General features: G+C 41.3%; 1 protein-coding gene across 2 annotated transcripts in view; it reads right to left on the reverse strand.

Annotated features, from left to right (window-relative positions):
• Positions 1-4: 4 nt before the first annotated feature.
• Positions 5-22,855, reverse strand: part of fam184b (family with sequence similarity 184 member B) — a 61,435-nt gene continuing 38,584 nt past the window's right edge. Inside the window, exons 10-18 of one of the 2 annotated variants that reach the window (XM_061707353.1) lie at positions 22,536-22,655; positions 22,152-22,284; positions 21,733-21,863; positions 20,506-20,621; positions 12,912-13,268; positions 12,666-12,780; positions 6,482-6,589; positions 3,491-3,891; positions 653-864 (exon numbers count right to left, since the gene is read on the reverse strand). In XM_061707353.1, the coding sequence (XP_061563337.1) occupies positions 792-864; positions 3,491-3,891; positions 6,482-6,589; positions 12,666-12,780; positions 12,912-13,268; positions 20,506-20,621; positions 21,733-21,863; positions 22,152-22,284; positions 22,536-22,655 (1,554 nt within the window). In that variant the 3' untranslated portion in view covers positions 653-791. Of the gene's footprint in view, positions 865-3,490; positions 3,892-6,481; positions 6,590-12,665; positions 12,781-12,911; positions 13,269-20,505; positions 20,622-21,732; positions 21,864-22,151; positions 22,285-22,535; positions 22,656-22,855 lie in introns of both variants that reach the window. The other variant, XM_061707432.1, reaches the window with a different exon arrangement.

Consider the following 22,855-nt stretch of genomic DNA (forward strand, 5'->3'; position numbering starts at 1 on the left):
ATGATTGTGCTGTAAAATATTTGTATACATCTATAATTTATTTATCAGTTTACCTGCAATGTTGCTAATTTCCTGTTTATTACCACCAATTCCAAACACTTTCATTAAATCCCATGAAAAGATTGAAACTCTTTTTTTCAGCCTGTTTCCGTTTAAATTTCAGTTTTACAAAGTTGCTGAAAAAAAACGGCACAAAAACATCTGCGTTCCTCCAAAAAAGAAGCACTTACAAAAACAAAATATGTTTATTCAATTTCTTCATCAGGATTATTATACAGTCTTGCAGTAAAACAAGCTTCATTTTGGTTCGATGAGATGGCCATCGTGTTGTTGATCCGTGATTAAATATGTTGAATGCTTTCATACTTGAACAGACACTTTGTAGTTGATTTAAAAAAGAAAAGTAAAAAAAAAATGAAAAATAAAAATGAACACTTGCCTGGAATAATTGTGTGACGGGATCAGAAGAGCAGTTGCATTAAAAACAGGAAGACTTCCTTTTAGAAAAGGATGTGGGGACATTTCAAACTATACAAATAAGACGGGGCAGGCTTACGTTCTGAGAAGAGGTCAGGCATGTGTCGAGAAGCACTTTTTGGTTGAGCTTAGAGGCAATGTTTGAGATGGCCTTGCTGGTGATGAGCCCATAAATCTTTTGATGTAGTTATGTCCGTGTGTGTGTGTCTGTGTGTGTGTGTGTAGGAAGCGATATGTCCTTGTATAAGAAGCAATGAACTGGATATGTGATGTACTTGCAGCAGCTGTATGTGCTTCTTCGTGTGTATTTGTGCTCAGAAGGAGAAGTATTTGGTGAACCACTCCTGTTTCAGCCCTTCTGTCCCCCTCGGCTCCAGGTATGGACCCCTGCAAAAACAAAAGAAACGCTCTGAGTGACTTGCTGAATAGACACAAATATCGTACGTTTCAAGGCCAACAACAAAGTGGCAACAGGAAATAAAAGCAGAATGCTCAGAATTGGAAATTACTCAAAACTGAAAGTGTTAATTCAATAAGCCATCAAATATCTTCAGCGGTGACGCATCTGGACTGCAGCACGGATGCCGAGCCAAGAGTCACGCTATAGCTACATGGAAGACTGCAGTTTAAAATGTTTCCAAATCCTGCAGCAAAAATATGGAGTCACCGCTTTTGTCAGATGTTCATTCAGCTGTTGGTTTTTGTAGAAATAAAAAAACAAAGCCATTAAAATGGTTTTATTTAAAAGCTGAACATTATGACCTTGTAAAAATGTACCACATTCTATCCATCCATCCATCCATCCATCCATCCATCCATCCATCCATCCATCCATCCATCCATCCATCATTTGAACCTATTTCACATCAATCATTAAGACTTTTCCGCCTGTGATGACAGCTTGACATTTTTGAGGTACAAACTCCTCCAATGAAAAACAATATTCTTTTTCTAACAGCTGCCAGATCAGTTTTGTAGGATGCAGCCTCGCCATGGACCTTTTTCCTTTACTTTTTTCCCATTAAAAACAAAAAAAAAACCAGGACGGTATCCCCACTGTTTGGTCGCCTGGCCAGCCATCCTACCGGTAATTATTTTCCTCTTCCATGCAAGGAATAAGTCCGAAATTACATTTTGAAGAAACTGCCTCTGTTGGACAGGTAGAGATGCTTCAGTCAGAGAAATGAAGCATGTGACGCAGACAGAAAAACCACTGGACTACTATAATAAAAAAAAAGACACCCAAAATGTAATTTCAAAATCATACTTTTGTCAATTTTTTAATAAAAAAGCAAAACAAACTTGATGGTACATAGCGTTGTTGGGAGCTTTGTTTTTACCTAATGTATTCATGATGATAAGGAAAATAATTATCCAGATACAACATTTTAATACAACACTTGAAGTGTTTTTGATCCAAAACATAATTAACACTTCAAATAAAAACTAATTTGGGATTTTTTTTTTGTGTTATTTCATATATCAGGCCTTAAAGGGTTAAATAGTAGCTGTTATAAGCTCCTGTATGGGTCATCTCATAAATCCTTCTGTCCCTTTGTGATTGGTTTGGTACGTTCTGTACCAGAGTGAATGAGCCGGTGTTCTGGCAATTTCTGCTACCTGCCGAGAAATGCTACTTTGTACTTCTGCACATGCGCACAGTCGATTTTCAAAGTTTGATTGCCACGCTAAATTTATAATATGGGATGTTGAGTATTTGATCCTTCAAAATACACTACCCATGACATGAATTGCATTACACTTTGTGAACATTATACGATAAAGAGAGAAAAAACAACAATTCTATCGCTTTATTTGATATTCATTCAGTCATTCGTCTTTATTTAACCAGGCAGGTCATTAATAACACGTTCTTATTTACAATGACGGCCTGGCAAGTGACAAGGACCAATTAGGGGGAAAGGAAGTGGTTTAGGGAGTAAAACACAGTAGAATTACCCTTTCACAAGGGTAGAAAAACCATTAGGTAGCATTTTTTTGCAAAGCAGCAAAAAATGGCAGAACACCGGGTACCAGACCCTTTTTAGAAAAGTTAAAGGTTCTTGTTTGCCTGTTGCTCAGTCACTACAGTAGATGTGTCTTTCCTGAAGAGAAGTTTTAACACATTACCTTCCTGGAAAAATAATTTCATCATCACTAAACTAAATTTGAACTTAACTTCCAAAACTTAAATCCTCAAAGCCTTGGAACGAGGCAACTAGACTTCTTGTTTTTGTGTTCTCGGGAAAGTTTCAACTTCCATCTTTAAGACATGTCCTCTTCCCTCTCTAAGGAGGTTAGATTGTTTGTTTTTAATGTGCAAAATAAAATATGAATGAACATCCTCCAAGATTAGTGATCCATACTATTTGCTTCTTCTTACTCTATCTCAAACACACATTTTTCCAAAGCATTTACCGTATTTTCTGGACTATAAGCCGCTACTTTTTTCATAGGTTTTGAACCATGCGGCTTATACAAAGGTGCGGCTATTCTGTGGATTTTTCTTCCACCGCTAGGGGGAGTGCTAACCGGAATTAGAATAAAAACTAAGACAAAATAAATGCAAAGAAGAATACGCTACTTCTTCTTTAGCAGATAGAAGTAGGTGGAAGCAGATTTCAAACAGATAAATAGATAAATAAATACCGGTTATTTTCTCTTGGTTCAGTCCAGTTTTAATCAGCAAAGTTGCTGCCGTGTTAAAAGACACTGTTAGGAAAGGATCTATTTAGGTACAAACATGTACATCATTTACACTTCAAAATCGTTCTGTACATGTAGTAAATATCTAATCTAACAACATAAATATATGCGGCTTGCATATCTTTTTTTTTTACATAAAAGTGGGTGCGGCTTACATACAGGTGCGGCTTATAGTCCAGAAAATACGGTATTTCTTTTTTTTTCGATTTGTGCTTGACTGTTTTGGAGAGGAAAGCAGTTTGCTAAGTAGTATTTTAAAGATGCAAATAAATACATCGTAACACCAGCCCATAGTTAACGTTCATACCGGCTTGATTGGGTCTGCAAGTACGCGTGTGGCTCCTGGCAGGAGGGGGACACGTATCGGATGCCCGTCTGAGGCGAGGGGCAGACGGGAAGAGGAGCAGTTGGCGCCGGGGTGGGAGGGATGCAGGAGGTCCGGGATCGGGTGGAGCGCGTCAGCGACGGGGAGGAATGTTGGCCCGGGGAGACGGAGGTGTGCTTGTGCGGAAGAGAGGAGCTGGAGTAGTGTGCGGAGGTATGAGGGTGGGAGCTGGACTGGTGCGGGAGGGTTGAGGAGGAGTGCTGAAAGATGGAGGAGGGGGAGGAAGACGAGGATGAGGAGGACTGCGGAAGTAAGACGCTCCGATCGTAGGTGACGGCGCCGGGGTTGCTGGTGACTCGAGGAGGCGACTCCCCGTGCTTCCTCTGTCAGAACATCAAATCCACAAACAGAGCAGAGGTTTCGTAAAACATTCATTATTCAACTGTTTCTATCATCAAGCTTAATGTAAAGCTTTTTACTGACCATCGGGTGTGATTTTCAAAGACAAGTTGATAATGTCGTTAGGACAAGATCTTATCAGTTAAATCTTCCAGACCTGGAGAAAGCTGTTCACGCTCTAATCAGCTCGAGATCAGACTATTGTAATGCTCTATACAGGACTATCTCAGAAATTTTTTTTTAATTCAAGATCTTTTTATTGAAATTTTCACAAAGTAAAAAAAGGTGAAATGCTGCATGTCAATTACAAATATTTTGAGTAGGCATGGGCATGTTAATCATAGCATACACCAGTGTACAAAATATAAAAAACAATTAAACAGTATGAAAAAATATAAAATAGTAACAAAAACAAACTACAGACCAAACTAATCCCTCCCCTGTCACTGCCAGATTACTAATCACAATATGAGGTCACTCTAACATCAAAAGCCTGCACTAGGAATACAGAAGAAATATGAAGTATAGTTCACAGGGTCTGGAATGCTTCTAGAAAAGGTCCCCACACTTTCTGGAACTTATTTGATTGCTGAAGCGAGTATCTAATTTTCTCCAGTTTTAAGCAGGACATGATGTCTTCCAGCCATTGCGCACGAGTAGGAGGGAAGGGATCCTTCCACCTGAACAGAATTGCCCGACGAGCCAAAAGGGAGGCAAAAGACAACTATCTCAGAAAATTTGAATATTGTGATAAAGTACTTTATTTTCTGTAATGCAATTAAAAAAACAAAAATGTCATACATTCTGGATTCATTAATCAACTGAAATATTACAAGCCTTTTATTATTTTAATATTGCTGATTATGGCTTACAGTTTAAGATTAAGATTCCCAGAATATTCTAATTTTTTGAGATAGGATATTTGAGTTTTCTTAAGCTGTAAGCCATGATCAGCAATATTAAAATAATAAAAGGCTTGCAATATTTCAGTTGATTTGTAATGAATCCATAATGTATGAAGTTTTTTGCATTACAGAAAATAAAGGACTTTATCACAATATTCTAATCTTCTGAGACAGTCCTGTATGTTGGCGTCTCCAAGTCCTCTATTAGCCTTCAACTAGTGCAGAATGCTGCTGCCCGTCTTTTAACTAACAGTGGGCACATTACTCTGGTCCTCTATTCACTCCATTGGCTTCCTGTCCATTTTAGAATTGATTTTAAACTTTTAATGTTTGTTTTTAAAACACTCAACGGCCTTGCCCGACCCTATTTATCGTAGCTTTTAACGGTGCGTGAGCATGGCAGGGCGTTGAGATCCTCAAACCAACTGTTGTTGGAAGTGCCCAGGTCAAAGTTCAAACGCTGGGGTGACCGAGCCTTTTCGATTGCTGCACTTACGCACTATCTCTGACCCGGGCCTTTTTAAACCAAGGCTTAAAACCTATTTATTTAGAATGGCTTTTAATACCCAGTAGTGTGGTGACACTTTTTACTCTTTTTATTTTTTGCTCTGTCTTATGATTGTATGTAAAGTAACTACAAACGCATGGAGTGCTGCTGGGTGTAAAAAAAAGTATACTTCAGGTGCTCTTCGGCATAGGGATCCAAAAGATTCAAAAACAACTTAGAAAAACCGAGGCACTCAAGAAGTTAGAAAAATATAAAAGGCCTTTATTAAATCATGGCTTAGAAAAAGTTAAAATGCCAACATGTTTCAGCCATGTAGGCCTTCCTCAAGGCAGATAGCAAAGACAGAGGGGTCTCCTTCAGACAGCTCTTTATACACAGGTGAGAAGTCACATGATCAGCTCAGGTGGTATCTATTAACCTGGTAGGAACAAACAGGCACATCAATCAGATGCAGAGGAGACCAAACAACCAATCAGCATAAGTAGCAAAAAAAAGTAACAAACAGCAATAATACAAAAGAAAATCAAAAAAAGAAATGATAAAGTAACACTTTTCAAATGCTTTGAAGGCTAAAGAAAACCTCCCAAATGTTTCAAAGCAGGAAAATGGACCAAATTAGAAAAATGTTTCAAGGAAATCTTCTAAAGTTATTAATCATCTAAAAGTAGACAAAATATTTCAAAATAACAGACCAAAAATATATAGGAGGACTAATTAATCAAACAAAAGATAAACTATATGTGATGTTAATATGCTATATGTGACTTCTCACCTGTGTTTAAAGAGCTGCCTGAAGGAGACCCCTCTGTCTTTGCTATCTGCCTTGAGGAAGGCCTACATGGCCGAAACATGTTGGCATTTTAACTTTTTCTAAGCCATGATTTAATAAAGGCCTTTTATATTTTTCTAACTTCTTGAGTGCCTCGGTTTTTCTAAATTTTTTTTGTATGTAAAGTACTTTGGTGCACCTAGAGGTGGCTGTAAAGGGCTATATAAATAAAGTACATTTACACCGTTCTCACCCACACTCGTCAGTGTCACCTACAGAGGGGTGATCAGTGGAGTGGGCGAGCTCGCACCACAGAAGCAGAAGAAGTTGGCGGCAGCTCAGTGAGCGTGTCTGGATGGGAAGAGGCACAAGCCAAAGGTGACAAAACTCACCCTCATGGTCGGCGTGACGCTCCCGGGGCGGGACTTGCTGTCACGGAGCCTGAGGGAGCTGTTGTCCTCGGCGACAGGAGGATGGAGCTGCAGCTGATGCCTCTCTTCCTGCGGGGAAGGAGGACGAGGAAGGACTTTCACTGGCCTTATTCACCATTCACTGTTGTTGCGTTTGCCTTTTGTCCGGAGGGGCGTTACTCGTCTGCTGAGCAGCCTCCCTCCACACAGATGGCACGCACAGCACCCAGTCAGAGGACACTTCAAAAACGGAAACTTTCTCCCGTGCTCACGATCACGAATGATTAAAGGGCATTCTGTTCCAATTAATATGAGAAAGTTTCAAGAATTACTCAAATTCACTCTTCCTGGTGATTTTGAACCACGACAGCTCGCTGCAGTGTCTTAAAGGTATTGTGACATCATTTTTAACATGCTTTTAACACTATTAAAAGTCTTGGCCAACATCCCTCAAATGTGTCTAAAAGAGTGTAACAAGAAAATATTCACTCTAGTACTCTATTCCTGGCTTTTTATTACAGTGTTTTTTTGCGCCGTGAAAAATGCTTCCTTTTGCCCCTTTCCTGTCAATCATTGCTCCGCTCCTCCTCCAAACCTCCTCCTCCTCCAGCCATACGCTCACAGCGGCGTCGGAGAGCAAACAAGCAAACAATCATAAAAATAAAGGCATGCAAGCAGCACTGTCCCCTTATCTTAAGTCCAGTCAGTGGCCGCGGGTGTTCTTAGCAGTTTTCCTCCGGTGATTAGAACAAAAGAGGCTCTAAACACTAAACAGCTCCGTGTTAAGCCTGATTTATGGTTCCGCGTTAAATCGACGCAGAGCCCTACGCCGTAGGGTTCAGCGTACGGTGCGCGTCGCCGCGTAACCCTACGCCGTAGGCTCTGCGTCGGTGTAACGCGGAACCATAAATCAGCCTTTATGGTGCGCTGGAGAGGAGAGGAGACAGGGAGCTGGGTGGAGGGGGCGGTGATTTAGCGGGCCGTTACGTAACGGCCCGCCAGCAAACCAGGTGCGCCGTTTTTGCACAGTTATGCGGAAAATCCCAGAAAGCACACAATACACTGAATGTTAAAAGTTCGTTGTTTTTTGGGTGTAATTGATGTCAAAACACCCAACAAAACACAAAAAATCAAGAAAAATTTGTTTTTCATGTCACAATCCCTTTAAGGTGAAAGATTATATTGTTTTTTGTCCTTTTTTACCTTGACTGCACAGTGAAAATATAATAACAGGTAAAAGTTGAAAAGGAGAAGTCTGGCAACAAGCTGTCGTTGCAGGTATGTGACGTTCACCATAAACACAATGACACTCCTGCAATTAAACCTGCATGACCCATAAATGACCTGTCCATAAGCCCCACCCCTCTAATGAATCTGAGCCAATGGCTGTTGAGAAACAGTTGCACTGGACTGAGAAGATCAGCGAGCAGCTACTTCTCCAAAACCAACTTTCAAAGCGGGTCAAGGTACCACTTGCAAAAAAAAAAAAAAAAGCTTTGTTTTCAGGGATTCTGGGATGTGTGAGTCTGAACAGGGAGGACGGTACACACATGCAGCAATGAACTATCGTAAACACACCCAAGACTGAGAGGAGCGTCAGAGCGAATGATAGATAGAAAATGATGATATGGGCATGCCCTACTGCCCATTCGTCCCCTCTTGCTGCTTTGGATTGATGCTGTACTGGTTGTGTTTCAGGTTGTTTTGGTTGTGTCGAGGTGGTTCTCGCCATGTTTGGGGTTATTAATAATAGCCAATAAACCAAACCAAGGCCTGGATGCACGTTGCGGTTCGGGCAACATTTACGGATGATTTATTCATATTCTCCCCCATAAAAATGCATAGGTTTTGTTGCCATGGTAACAAGCCCCATAGGATAGAATGGGACAATTTGGCTTCAATATCTCAAAAGTTGTAAACAACAACCTAATGAGACCTCAGTATGTTGTAGTCCACAGCAACCCGAGTATTTTAACGTTGGATCAAAGTCTCTACGATATCGCGTTGCCGAGCAACAAGCGTCCAAAGTTCCATTAGCTTGAAAAGAATAGTTAAATATCGCAAAAACCGTAATAAGTAGCATGATGAGGTTGTACGGTCCTTTATTGCCAATCGGGCCGAGTGTTTCTAAATTTGAACGATGTCTCTACGATAAAGTTCAGCCGAGCAATAAGCGTCCGAATTTTCGCCTTTTTTTTGCTTTTTGGCATCTAGCGTTGCCACGGTAACACTTTTGACTGAGAAAAGTAATGGCCATCGAGGCACGATGGAGACGCATCCAACGATGTATGCCATGCATGGGTGCACGTTGCGGTTCGGGCGAAAACGGACGAAAAAAGTGTGCGGAATAAGAAGAAGAAGAAAAGGGAAACCTTTTCTAGATACTATTATATCGCCTTCATTTTTCAGGTTTTTCTGGGCGTGTTTTATTTTTTGGGGTTATTTTTCTTCCATATCAGAGCGGGGTCATGCTGTACACCCGCTGGTGCGCAGTGGGACTTTTGCGACTTTAGCTTGTTAGCAAAATGCTAGCAACATTGCCCTTTGGGCCATTCTGGACGATTGCAATATGGTCATGCCACTACTTGGCATACCTTTTTCTAGTAATACATCAGTAATGCATGCAGCATGTGACAGTATGTGTCTAGAAAACTGCACAATAGATCACACTACATAGTAAATAGATTATAGATTTCTTTAATGTTCTGTTTTAAAAGTCCTGCGTAGATGAGAAGGCTCTATCAAAGACTTTAAGTGCTGTGATATGCTGCATTTGATGTTTGTTATTTAGTTATTTATGTTAACGCCTCTGCCCCTCTAAAATACATCACAAATATAATAAATTAAAATGGAAAACATTTGACACGGTTTTTAATCTATACCCAGAAGTGGATGTCTCAGCAAATTCAAACTGCAAAAGGTTAGACTGTGCATGAAGAAACTGCAAAAACAAACAAAACAAAAACCCAAGAGCTACATCTCAGATTCACCAGGCCTCAGTTGGCAAGTTCAATGTTAAGAGCTCATGACAGTGAAATTAGAAAAGGGATGAACAAGTTTGGTTTGTTTGGAAGGGTTGCCAGGGGAAACTTTATCCTCTCTCAGAAGAACACGACCCCTGAGCAGATTTAATCTGTAAACGAGAACTGTGCGGTGCGGTTTCAAGGTCAAGAATAAATGGTAAATCTCTAATATTATGACTGTCTGGTTATTGAGGGTGTAAAACCCCTAAACCTTTATTTTTTTAATGTAAAAATAGACAAATGTGACAGCTGTGTTAATTATGCAGCTGTTTTGTTTTGTTTTTCCAGTTTGATAGCATAGATCATCATGGAAATACAAATGTAAAAGACTCTTCCAATTGTTTTTGAACAACATTGCAAGTTACTAGAACTGATGAACCGAACCAGAATTTGACGACCCAAGTCTGAGTTTAACTGGAGAAAGTGGTTTTGCATCCACACACACCGATCTGTTTGATGCAGTGAAATGTTCACTACAATCACTATTCGTACTGCAAAAAAGAGCTATAAGGATAAGTCATAAAGCTGGTTACAGATATCACACTAATTCACTCTTCCTAAAAATCAAAGTTACTGAAGCTCACTGATCTGCTTCAGTGACGTACGGAGCAGTAAACAACCGGCTCCCTGGAAATATTCAAAAAGGAGATTATACTTTCAGGGAGGGATTACATTTTTTAAATGATTTTGCACGTCATTGAAATCTTTCTGTCTTTGAATATGTGGAGTGAGTGTGTGGAACAGATTACGTGTGGAGCTCGAGCAACGTCCGAGCATGACCGGGCTCAAAAAGCTGTACAAAGGGGTTTCAATTATGGGAGTGGATGTACTGGTGAATTATGGGCTGTAAATCGAGGTTAAGGATGAGTAACGAAGATGGGGTAGGAGTTAAATGAGCTTATGTTGCTTCTCTTTTTTTATTTTAATATGTTGCTTTTCTCATTCTCCTTTTTAGTTTGCTGTTTTTTTTTAACATCTTTGACTGATATTTAAAATCTAAATCCATGTGTCGTATCGAAAGGAGCTTTTCCAAAGGTGAAGAATAAATGGTTATCATCAGAGGTGTCAAAAGTATTCACATTCATTACTCAGGTAGAAGTATAGATACTAGAGTTTCAAAATACTCCTGTAGAAGTTGAAGTATCAACTCAAGTTTTTTACTCAAGTAAAAGTATAAAAGTACTGGTTTCAAAACTACTTAAAGTATAAAAGTAAAAGTAATGTAGGGGGGAAAAAGCCATTAAGGACAAAAGCCATTGAAAATGAATGCTTCTTAGTATAATGCAAATATATTAAAGAACCATATATGTGTACTATTGAGCATTAACATGTGTTTCAGAGAGCAGGAGATATGATGACTAGTTGCCTATAAGTTTTGTAATGGTGCAAAAAGTCAAACTTCAGAGGCATGTTATCATTTATCCTAACCTTTATTGGAATGTACATCCAAGTTTAGTTGCAGGAATCTGAGGGAACGGATGTAAGAACAAAACTGGACAAGAACATCTGAAACAACCACAACCAAATTCACTCTATCCGGATGGAGCAATTTAACTGGATAGTTTTTTTTAAAGGCCGAAATGAAATAGAGTAACAATGCTGTTTTTAAAATGTAAGGAGTAAAAAGTACAGATAATTGCGTGAAAATGTAAGGAGTAAAAGTAAAAAGTCGTCTGAAAAATAATTACTCCAGTGAAGTATAGATAACCAAAATTTCTGCTTAAGTAAGGTAACAAAGTATTTGTACTTCGTTACTTGACACCTCTGATGCATACCTGCCAACACTCCCGATTTAAGCGGGAGTCTCCCGATTTTCAACCATTTCTCCCGCCCTGCTCCCGATTTGTCATTTCTCCCGCTTATCTCCCGATTTTAAAGTGAAATGAGTCAATGGTGTTTCACGTGTCGGGGTTCCTGCATGGATGTATTATATTAACGGGTTCCTGACAAACCTGGCAACCCAACCCAAAAGCACTGCCTACGTCCAAGCTCCGCCCCATGGAGCTGCTGCGATACGTCAACGTCGCCGCCATATTGGATGTTCAAGACATATAACTTATAGGCAAACTTATAGGTACAAGTGAATGGACTTATTTTCATAAAGCGCCTTTCTACAAAGAAATTTACGTTTTACGTCTCATTTATTCATTCACACACGCACTAATATACTTGGGAAACAGTTAGGCACCAAATATAATATGTTTAATTTTCTCAGATGGCAAAAATAAGAACTTTATCGATCCCACAGTAATTCATGTAATATCAGCTATAGAGAACAAGGTAGTGCCGAAAAACAATATATATCCCCCCTCACAAAAACAAGAAAAATAGAGAAACATATTCTCTCATCAGCAAAGCATTACATAAACATATTAGTTACAAAATAACATATTTGAACAATTTTTCAGATTTTTTCAGTTATTTTATTGTTTGGAAAATGGTTAAAATATGTTATTTTGTTATTTGAAAATTTGTTTTGTTTGAGAAAATGCTTTGAAAAAAAGCTGAGGGAAGAGTTGTAGGAGTATCAAGTCATAGCAAGCAAGGATCTCCCACAGGAAGAGAGAGTTGAAGGTTCTGGGGCCTTCTAGGGAAAGAGGAGAGCTTTACAAAACTGGCATCACTGGTGAAGGCAATGCTCTGCATCCCTCACAGCAATGCAAGCTCAGAGAGCTCATTCAGCATGGTGAAAAAGATCCTCACAGGAAACACAATGAGTATGGATAATTCTACTCTTTGCGCACTCCTTTCTTGCAAGATAAACCATACCAGCCCTGGCCACAAGTGTGTTCCCTCCAAGAAAGTGATTGAAGCTGCAAAGTCTGACACCTACAATTACAACAGGTCCTTGGGTGACAAAGGGAACCTGGAAAATTCTACAAATATTGTATTTAATTGTTATTAATACTAAACTTATTTGGCTCCAAGAAGGTTGTAGAATCATTTTGGGAGGTACATTTTAGCACATTTCATTGTAGCTATGGATTTAAAGCTCATTAAAAGTCGCCTTGTTTATATCAGGGCGGGGATGTTGTGAGTGGAGCATTCCAACCACTACCCCAGAAAATCTCCCTCTTTTTCACTGCCCAATGTTGGCAGGTATGCTCTGATGGTTATTAACCGGCACGTGTGCGTATTCTCACCACCAGTCGTTTAATGAGCTGGTCTCTCTCCGTGAGTCTCTCCTGGAGTCTCCCGAGCTGCAGGTCGTCGCATCGCGGCTCCCTCCTCCTGCACCGTTCCTCCCGCTCGCGCAGCCTGCAGTTAAATCATATACACAAACACACATACGTTCTCTCACCAACCTGCGGTGCTGTTCAATCGACCGCGGCGCCTCCGCCGCCACCTCCCTCCGAGTGTTTGCTGCCTCTCGTTTGTCTCCTACTTACTCGTTCTCCAGGGCCACTATTCGCGCCTGCAGGTGGTTCTGAGCGCTGCTGTATTCAGACACCAAACTCTGCATCTCCTTCTTGTGCTCCTTCTTGATCTCCTCCAACTCCGCTTTCCTCTTCTCCTCCTCACGTTCCTTCTTCTTCTCCTCGTCCAGCTCCTCTTCTTTTATGTCGTCCTCCTTCTTCTCCTCCCAGTGTTTCTGGGACTCTTCGAGTTTCTCCATTTCCACCCGCAGCTTCTCCACCTCCTCCTTCAGACGTTGTGCTTCTTCTTCCAGCTGAGCGTCTCTCTTCTTCCTTATTTCGACAGTGTCCTCTTCTTTCTCCTCAACTTCAGGATTCTTCTGCACCGACCTGGGAAGGGCAAAACATGCAAGAGGAGGATGGAAATACTGCTTGTCATTCTTTGAACTTACTGCATGCCTGGTCCAACTTGTTGGTTGGAAAGGTTATAAATCTTTTAGGGGCAGTATTATAAGTAGATAGACTCATAACTCCATCGCCCCGGCCACCTTCTGCAGCTTTTACGCCCTACTGTTGCACTGTCATGCTTATTGAAGACACCAGGGAGCTCGCAGCCTAGCCAAGAGACATTAGCTCATGCTATAAACCACTTCCTAGGGCAACGTCAAGTAGGGATGGGCTAATTCAACTCCACCTTTGTAACTATAAACCTATCTCATCATCATTTCTTTCTTTCTCTTTCTTTCTTTCTTTCTTTCTTTCTTTCTTTCTTTCTTTCTTTCTTTCTTTCTTTCTTTCTTTCTTTCTTTCTTTCTTTCTTTCTTTCTTTCTTTCTTTCAGGCTCATTTCTTTCTTTCTTTCTTTCTTTCTTTCTGGCTCATTTCTTTCTTTCTTTCTTTCTTTCTTTCTTTCTTTCTTTCTTTCTGGCTCATTTCTTTCTTTCTTTCTTTCTTTCTTTCTTTCTTTCTTTCTCGCTCATTTCTTTCTTTCTTCCTCGATCATTTCTTTCTTTCTTTCTTTCTTTCTTTCTTTCTTTCTGGCTCATTTCTTTCTTTCTTTCTTTCTTTCTCTTTCTTTCTTTCTTTCTTCCTCGCTCATTTCTTTCTTTCTTTCTTTCTTTCTTTCTTTCTTTCTTTCTTTCTTTCTTTCTTCCTCGCTCATTTCTTTCTTTCTTTCTTTCTTTCTTTCTTTCTTTCTTCCTCGCTCATTTCTTTCTTTCTTTCTTCCTCGATCATTTCTTTCTTTCTTTCTTTCTTTCTTTCTTTCTTTCTTTCTTTCTGGCTCATTTCTTTCTTTCTTTCTTTCTTTCTTTCTTTCTTTCTTTCTTTCTTTCTTTCTTTCTTTCTTTCTTTCTTTCTTTCTTTCTTTCTTTCTTTCTTTCTTTCTTCCTCGCTCATTTCTTTCTTTCTTACCGTGGGGAATTTTTTTGACGGTATATCGTGAACGGTAAAATATCGCCCATTCCTAACGTCAAGGAGGTATCCTCGCCAGATGTCCAACCACCTCAGTTGGCGCCTCTGAATGTTGAGGAAAGGTGACTCTGATCACATCACCCCCGTTCTGGCCTCCCTTCACTGGATCCCTGTCTCTTTTAGAATTAATTTTTAAATATTATTATTTGTTTTTAAGTCATTAAATGGGTTGGCACCAAAATACATCTCAGACCTCCTACACGTTTACTCTCCCTCGAGGTCTTTGAGGTTTCTACTCAGTCAGGTCTTGTCGTTCCCAAAACCAGGCAAAAAACCAGGGGCGACCGTGCTTTTTCAGCAATAGCCCCTAAACTCTGGAACGAGCTTCCTCCCCACATCAAAATGGCCCCCACACTCGAAATTTTTAAATCTCGTCTTAAAACGTGTTTTTATTCTTTGGCTTTTAATCCAGCATGAGAGTTGTGTGGTCCTGTCTTTTATGTTTCTGAATCACTGGTTGTTGTCTGTTTGGTGTGCTTTTATTTCGTGCTTTTATGTGCTCTTATCTATTTTACTCTGTTTTTAGTTTTTACTATTTTATTTTGTCTTGTTTTACTCATTGTGCAGCACTTTGGTAACCTTGTTGTTTTTTAAAGGAGCCGTCTGTAAGAAATGGCCAAAACTGGTACTGCAGTCACTTTCAAAATATTGTTGAGCGGCGTGTACCCTCCCCCTCCTCCCCCCGACCAGAGGTTGCCAGGTAGGCTGCAGAATGCAGCAGGAACGTAGGCTGCCATGGCTGCCATAATTAGAGCCGAGCTGGCAACCCGGATGCTGAAACAATACTGACTTGGTGATTGGGAGATAGGTGGAGGGTGGAGCTTCAGAAACAATACTGACTTGGTGATTGGGAGATAGGTGGAGGGTGGAGCTTCAGAAACAATACTGACTTGGTGATTGGGAGATAAGTGGAGGGTGGAGCTTCAGGCCAAAACAAAAAATGACAACATAAACATCAGTTGAGGGCTGCAACTCCTCTTTTTAAACTGGAATATCCTGGCTTGAGTGCTGTTGTCAGTGACATAAGTATTTGAAATGAACATGATTTTTAAATGTCTGTTGACATATCGGGGTCATTTTATGATTCGTTTTATTATTGCTCTTACATACAGCTCCTTTAAAATGTGCTATATAAATAAAGTGGATTGGATTGGATTGACTCTACTGTAGGCGAATTACCTCCGTGACTGAACTTTCACCCTATCTCTGAAAGTCCAGCCAACATCTGCACTGCCTTTTTTTTTAGCCATATCCATGATCTTCTTCTTCCCTCAACAGACTGGTAAAGGGTTTCTATTACACCAAACACTGCACTGATCTCCCTCTCAACCTCCTCCTTGATACTTCCCCGAGTCATGAACTGGAACCATCGCCCCAAGTCTGGAGATCACACTCTACTGTTCTCCAGCCGGGAACCAAGGTCTCGGATTTAGTAGGTTCCAGTTTTCATGCCTGCTGCTTCACACTTGGCAGGAAACCGGCTGAAGCAAACAGGACCACATCATCTGCAAAAAGCAGAGATAGAATCCCGAGGCCACCAAACCGGACCACTTCCATCCTTCGATTGTGCAAACAAACTCTCCATAAAAGTTATGAATAGAAATGGCGACAAAGCACAGGCAAGATGACGTCCACATCTCTAATAAGGCTGTAACAAATAAATCTTACCAACTCTCACTCCTAGGAACAACAAAAGCAACTCCAGCATTGCTGCTCGCCAACTTTGTTATGTTTGTTAAAATACATCCATTTTTGTACATTTCAAGCCTGCAACACTTTCCAAAAAAAGATAGTATTGAGACAGTTTAGTACTGTAAAGAGGTTAAAGAAAATAATGATGACATTTCAGGTAATCAATAAAATGTTCCTCTTTGTTTACATTGTGCAAATTCACAGCAAAGTCATCTCATGGCACTTTATGCGAGGCGGGTTCGACCTTAAGAGTCTTGATCTTCATTTCGACGACAAACATGGTAGAAAATAAATTAAAGGTTTAAGATCGATGTTCCTCAAAGAAGGTTTGAAAGATATTTGCATATTTTCCTTTTATATTGCATGATATAATTAAACACATCAAAGAGTATCAAAGAATGTCAGCGTATGAAGAGAAAGAGGCAAAAACGGAAGCTGGACAACTGCGACTCCTGATCCCTCAGAGTCCACGACATCAAGAACAGCCACTTATCTACAGCTGATGTAACCACAAGGGATTACTTTACAGAGCGCTACAATACAGAAATACATTCCCAAATGCCACTTGAAACGTCACTGTACAAAGAACGAGCGTTGCGTTAACCCGTCTCAGGACTCTGAAGCGTCTGGGATGGAGCGTCACTCAGCAGAAAAGTGTATTGCAGTGGGATGAATCAGTATTGCTCCAGACCAAAGATGACAGAAATGTCAGACTCTGTGATGGTCCGGGGTTGTGTTAGTGCTCTCGACATGAGTGAGTTACACTTCTGTGATGGCATGGTTAGTGTTCAAAAGAACACCGACACTCAGATCTCCATCTCTTGTTCTCTGTAAAAAGTCTGTGTGGTTTGGGAGCAACGTGTTACAAAGACACGGCTTTAAACGGCCCCTCAATGAGGAATGAGAGACAGGCCTGAAATACAAGAATGCATGAATATAAAATAAAAAAGAAAGAATTATGAAAGAAACACACTGTGGGGATGAATGTCAAAGTAAATAAAAAAAATACTGCAATTGAAAAAAATAAAAGCTACTCGCATGCAAACCCGGTTTTATCTGGTTTGGTTACCCGTTAGGTACGGATGTAGCCGGTAAAGTAAAGTCATAAGCTCATATGCATCCAATATCAGTACCCGCTTCTTCATATTCAGGGTCACGGGGGTCTGCTGGAGACGATCCCAGATCTCTTCCTTCACATCTCAGACTCCGAGCTGGTTGAGGCAGATTGCCACCTTCAGTAAGTCTGGTTCTGTTTTTTAGCGCTGTTAGTTAGATGTATGTACCAATCAATATTCATCCATTATGTAAAAAAAAAAAAAAACTAGCATCCGCCGCAAATTAACACAAATAAAGGTGAGTGAAAGGTGGAAAAAGAAACTTTTGGATGCAGTTTAGAAATGGCAGGGTACTTGAGCACTACTTTCACACCCCAAACATATGAATGTACTGCTTTCATTGCAGAAGTGGGTGCTTTTCCACTAGTACCTACTCTGCGCGCCTCTACCCGCCACGCCCCCGTCTTGCGCTTTTCACTACGGGTCGAGGTGGGTGGAGGCTGGCCGAGTAGATACTTTTTCTGTATCTATTCTGCCGAGGTTCTGAGGCCGCGTTCAGACTGCAGGCAAATCTGATTCATATCTGATTCCTTCTCATATCCGATTTCCAGGGCTGACGTCCACACTGTTTTTAGCAAGTGTCCATATCGGATCTGGCTCTGTTCAGACTGGGCCACATCATTGACTGATCTGACGGGTTGCCGTAGCAACGACGTCGGAGCGGAGGCGTCACCCAGCGCGTGTATTGTGTAATTGCGCCATCAAAAACAATAATATGGAGCCAGCTCACATGCTGTTCCATACCTGTAAAGCTGGGCATACACTGTGCAATATTTTAAATCGTTTGAGACTGCCCCATCTCACTCTAATCCTTCCGTCGGACCTCTGTTACTGGAACTCGAGGCTGGTTTTGGGGCAGGGGCAAACGTGCGTCCTGCCCACCCGATCAAAGGTTATGGGGATCCTTTATTTTTTTATAATTTTATTTTTTTATATATATATATTAAAAAAATATATATATCTGTACCGTTCCTGATTGGGTCGGCACTGCGCATCATTTTTAGACGCATACCACAAAAGTTGTGTGATCGGCGGAGGGACCCGACGTCCCAGCAAAATGAGAAACAGAGAAAGGTGTTCAGAACAAAACCACCAGCAAACTAACAAACCAACCAACAAAGCTCAGAGTTAACAAAACGAACCAGCAATGAATAACTGGCAGCTGAAGGGCTGACGGGCTGCAGGTTCAGGCTCACAGCGCGACTGAAGGGCTGATTTATGGTTCCGCGTTACACCAATGCAGAGCCTACGGCGTAGGGTACGCAGCGACTGTACGTGGAAATGCGGTCTTTTTTTCTGCTATTAAAACATGTTGTAATGTGAATTTGCAACACTCAAACTACAAATAATAGTTTTTGACGTGACATCAGAGATTGTACATGCTCTCTGTGAAAGGATGAGTACCGGTAGCTCCACAACTGGAAATGGGCGGGTGGTTTGGAGCGTCTGGGACAGTCATATCCGATCTGAGTGTTTGGACTGTTCAGACTGACATGCATCTGCCCAAATGAGATATGGATCGGATATGAAACTACCTCCCGGAGGTGGTTTCCATCTGGTTTGCAAAAATCGGATCTCATGCGGTTTGGGACTGTTCAGACTTCAAAAGAGTCATCCAGTTTCAATCTGGATGGGCTAAAAATCGGATATTTGCCTGCAGTCTGAACGCGGCCTAAGCGTGCTGAGTCGGCCCTGGATCTGACGTCATCACACTACACGCCACCGATTGGTTGGGGGGCCGTCAGACGTTTGAATCAGGAAGCGGGAGTTGGCACAAGAGCAGCCCGCGGCTTCCTCATTTTATTCAACAGGCAATGGCAGCGCAAAAGTCTGTTTGGTGATCCAACTCTGAGGTGCAGATGTTCATACACCTGGTGGCTGAGGAGAAAATTAAAAAGGGATCTAGACGGGTGTTAAGGAACGACCAGATCTACCAAGCGCTCGGTCACTTCATAGCCGCTCGCGGCTCCCAGCTGATTTCTCATCAGCGCCGACACGAACAAAATAAAAGCTTCTTTCACTTTCATTTTTTAACTTGATATCGAACACAAGCCACAGACCCAGCAGCACATCTATCATCTCCTCCAGGTTCTACATCTTTAGTGTTGTCTTCTCCGTTTAGATCACACAATCAAATACGTCACAGCAGCTTCGCTCCAACCTCTTACTTCTCATCTGGGTGTCTAGAAACAAACGAGGACGAGGCGAGTGGAGGTGGTACGAGGCGTGACGAGTCGAGTCGCACTGAGTAGGTACTAGTGGATAAGCGCCATAAAAGTCTGTTCCTCATCAAAGGGAGCTGGTTTAGGCATCTGGTGAGGATTCCCCCCGGTCGCCTCCTGCGGGAAAGTTTCGAGGCCCTGGCAAAGACTCAAGGCTGAATTATGCTTCTGCGTCAAAATGGCGCCGTGCCTACGGCGTGTGGTTTGGGTCGACGCAGACGACACGCCGTCACCTGCGGCGTCACTGACGTGCACCTCCCGAAGATTGTAACTACGCGTCGAGGAGACGCAGACCACACGCAGACCGAGAGGGCTGTGATTGGTTCGTTTGAAAGCGAAGCATTTCCGGTTTCCGGTTTGAATCAGTAGTGAACTTTCAGGGCTCTTTTCTTCGTTTATATGTGATTTTTTTTGTTTTGTTTTTTTGCACAATAGTTGTCCTTATTTCTTTGATTTACTGTGACCGGAAAAAGTCGGATAAACCATTCAGAAAAAGATCGCTAACTAGCGGTCGCGGGGGGTGCTGCACCGCGACCAAATGGAGAGACGGAGAAGTCCGAAGGGTTCAGCACGGCGTCACGGCTGCGGCGTGTGCTCTGCGTTGGTTTGACGCAGAACCATAATTCAGCCTTCAGGACACAAAGGAAATGTTATCCATCTCGGCCGGCCTGGAAACGCTTCAGTTTCAGTTTCAGTTCATTCCCCTGAAGACCTGGAGGAGGAGGAGGCCTGACCCTCTCTGCTTAGGCTGGATGGATGGATGGATGGATGCTCACTTTAGGTTTGATCAGTACATTATTTGATGACAACTTCAAACTATCACTTAAAATTAACAGATTTTTAAAATAATTTCTTAAAAAAAAAAGTTTGAAAACCATAAAGTCACTTTTTGTGCTTTTCCGTGTCCTGAACTTCAGCGCCAGACTGTACATTGATTGCTGTTGTGTTTTAACCCTTGATTTGATATGATTGATTTGAAAAAATGTACAATGAATGTAAATATTCCTCTGGACCTCTGGAACCTTTTTTAATCGTTCCTGACATTTTACAAGCAAAACTGCTGGGACATGAATCATTGATGAGATAATCAACAGTGATGTTGAAACATTGCATTAAATCTTCCTACCGTTCCTTTAACTGCTTCTTCAGCGCTGCATTTTCCCTCTGAAGCTCCTGCATGGCACAGCGGCTCTCGTCCAGCTGCCGCTCAAACACCTGATACTGGTTCTGCTGCTTCAGGTCCTGAACGCACGGAAACACAACGGATACTGCAGATAAAGAAGGTTCTCATTGGCAATTTTCACTTCCAAGGTCAAGTTTCCGATTTCAGCTTCTCGAATCTGATTTGATTCCACGTCCGTGGATGATTAGTTTTTGTCTTTCATATGAAAGGTACCAGATATAAACTGCTGGGATTTGCAGATTAAATCAGCAGAGTACAGGACATAACACATGGATGAAGAGAGCCTGTGCGCTGGTGCACACAGTCGGATTAATATTCAGAGGTGGGTAGTAACGAGTTACATTTACTCCGTTAGATTTACTTGAGTACGTTTTGGGAAATTTTGTACTTATAGGAGTAGTTTTGAATCACTATACTTTTTACTTTTACTTGAGTAGATTTGTGAAGAAGAAACTGTTACTCTTACTCCGCTACATTAGGCTACGTTGAGCTTTTTACTTTTTTTTAATCCCTTTATCCGCGTACACGTCAATCTCATGACATCACTGGGTGATTCTTTGGGACAAATGTTTGTTTTTGCATGTTTTTGTCACATATACACAGACTCAAACCCACACACAGAGTTTATATGAGTTCATGGGCTTGTTCTAGTTCTGCCTGCGGAGCCTGGTTAAAAATAAATAGTACAAAGGCTTGAAGTTTTGTGCTACTTGTGCTTAATTTATTTTTTATTCTGTTATTATTTTATTTATTTTATTATTTATTAAAGTACTTGAATTTAATTTAAGATTATTTTAATTTAAGCTATTTTTTATTTTTTATTAATTTTAATATATTTTATTATTTTATTGATTTAATTTGCCTGAAGATGATTATTCTGTACGTTTGTCTGTTTGAATGGTTGTGTTAAAAAAATAAATCAGACGTTACTCAACAGTTACTCAGTACTTGAGTAGTTTTTTCGCCATGTACTTTTTTTACTTTTACTCAAGTAATTATTTGGATAATTTTTACTTCTTACTTCTTACTTCTTACTTCTTACTTTTTACTTCTACTTGAGTCATATTATTCTGAAGTAACAGTACTTTTACTTGAGTACAATTTCTGGCTACTCTACCCACCTCTGTTAATATTAGGCCCTGCGGTAGTTAGAGAGGCAGCGTGGGTCACCTGTTGCAGCGCCATCATCTGCGTGTGTGCTTCCAGCTGCGCCTGCAGGTCCTCGATCTGCTGCATGTGCCTCTGGGTCATCTGTCGACTCCACTCCGTGTGCTGCTGGGTCAGCTCCGCACGCTGCTTATCTGATATCACAACGCACGGAAAAACAAAATCTCTCTGGCCCTCTCTGACAAGGTACCCCTCTGCTGTTGCCATGGTGAAGGGTATCCATGGCGATAGCAATTCCAGTGTCGAATTTGCAATCCCAGTGTGTACATCCCTCCGAGTCTGAATTTACTAGTTTTTGTTCTCGTAGCGGTGTATGCGCTACACAGAGTGTTTGTGCTCACGTGTACTTGCGTGTGTGTGTGTGTGTGTGTGTGTGTGTGTGTGTGTGTGTGTGTGTGTGTGTGTGTGTGTGTGTGTGTTACCGATCTCCAGGTGGTGCATTGTCTGAAGTCTGTTCCTCTCAGACAGCAGATCTTCTTTGGCCTGCCTCTCCAACGCCTGGAGCGCCATGCCATGATTGTGTCTCTCCTCAGTTAAAGACGGGCTTTGGGGCTCCTCCAACACATTTACACACAATTATATACATATAAATATATATAATTAAACAAGTCACCATTATAATTTCTTCAAAGACACACGTGCAGAGTATTTAATCCTGTATGTGCTCCCAGTCATAGAAGAGCATTATGTTGCCTCTCCTCTGCAACACTTTCATCAAGGCTGCTAAATTATTCATCAGCGAGGAAATCGATGAAGTGGTGCACTTGGTGATTTTCTCAAACCGTCAGTGTTTTCTGTGCGCTTACCTGCAGCAGCTCCCTCAGTTTCTGGTTTATCTCCTTCGTATCTTGGACCTCTTTTCTCAGCCTGTCAATTTCAGGGTTGCCGTGGCAATCGTCGCCCTGCCCCCCCTTCTTCTTCTCCGCCTGCGTTGGTGAGAAAATCACCGAGTGAAGGCTCTTTAAGGTCCAGGCGTGCTTCCAGTGTTGTACATTAATGGGTACGTTGCTATTGTTTTGAAATTTGCGGACTAACACAACGTAAATAATTCAGGCTTCTTCAAGCACTCAGCGCAGACTGATGGAACTAATTACAAGTATTCCAGGGATTTAGTATCGCACTTCAG

The sequence above is a fragment of the Cololabis saira genome, chromosome 1 (assembly GCF_033807715.1).
Source record: "Cololabis saira isolate AMF1-May2022 chromosome 1, fColSai1.1, whole genome shotgun sequence".
In the NCBI taxonomy this organism is placed as follows: domain Eukaryota; kingdom Metazoa; phylum Chordata; class Actinopteri; order Beloniformes; family Belonidae; genus Cololabis; species Cololabis saira.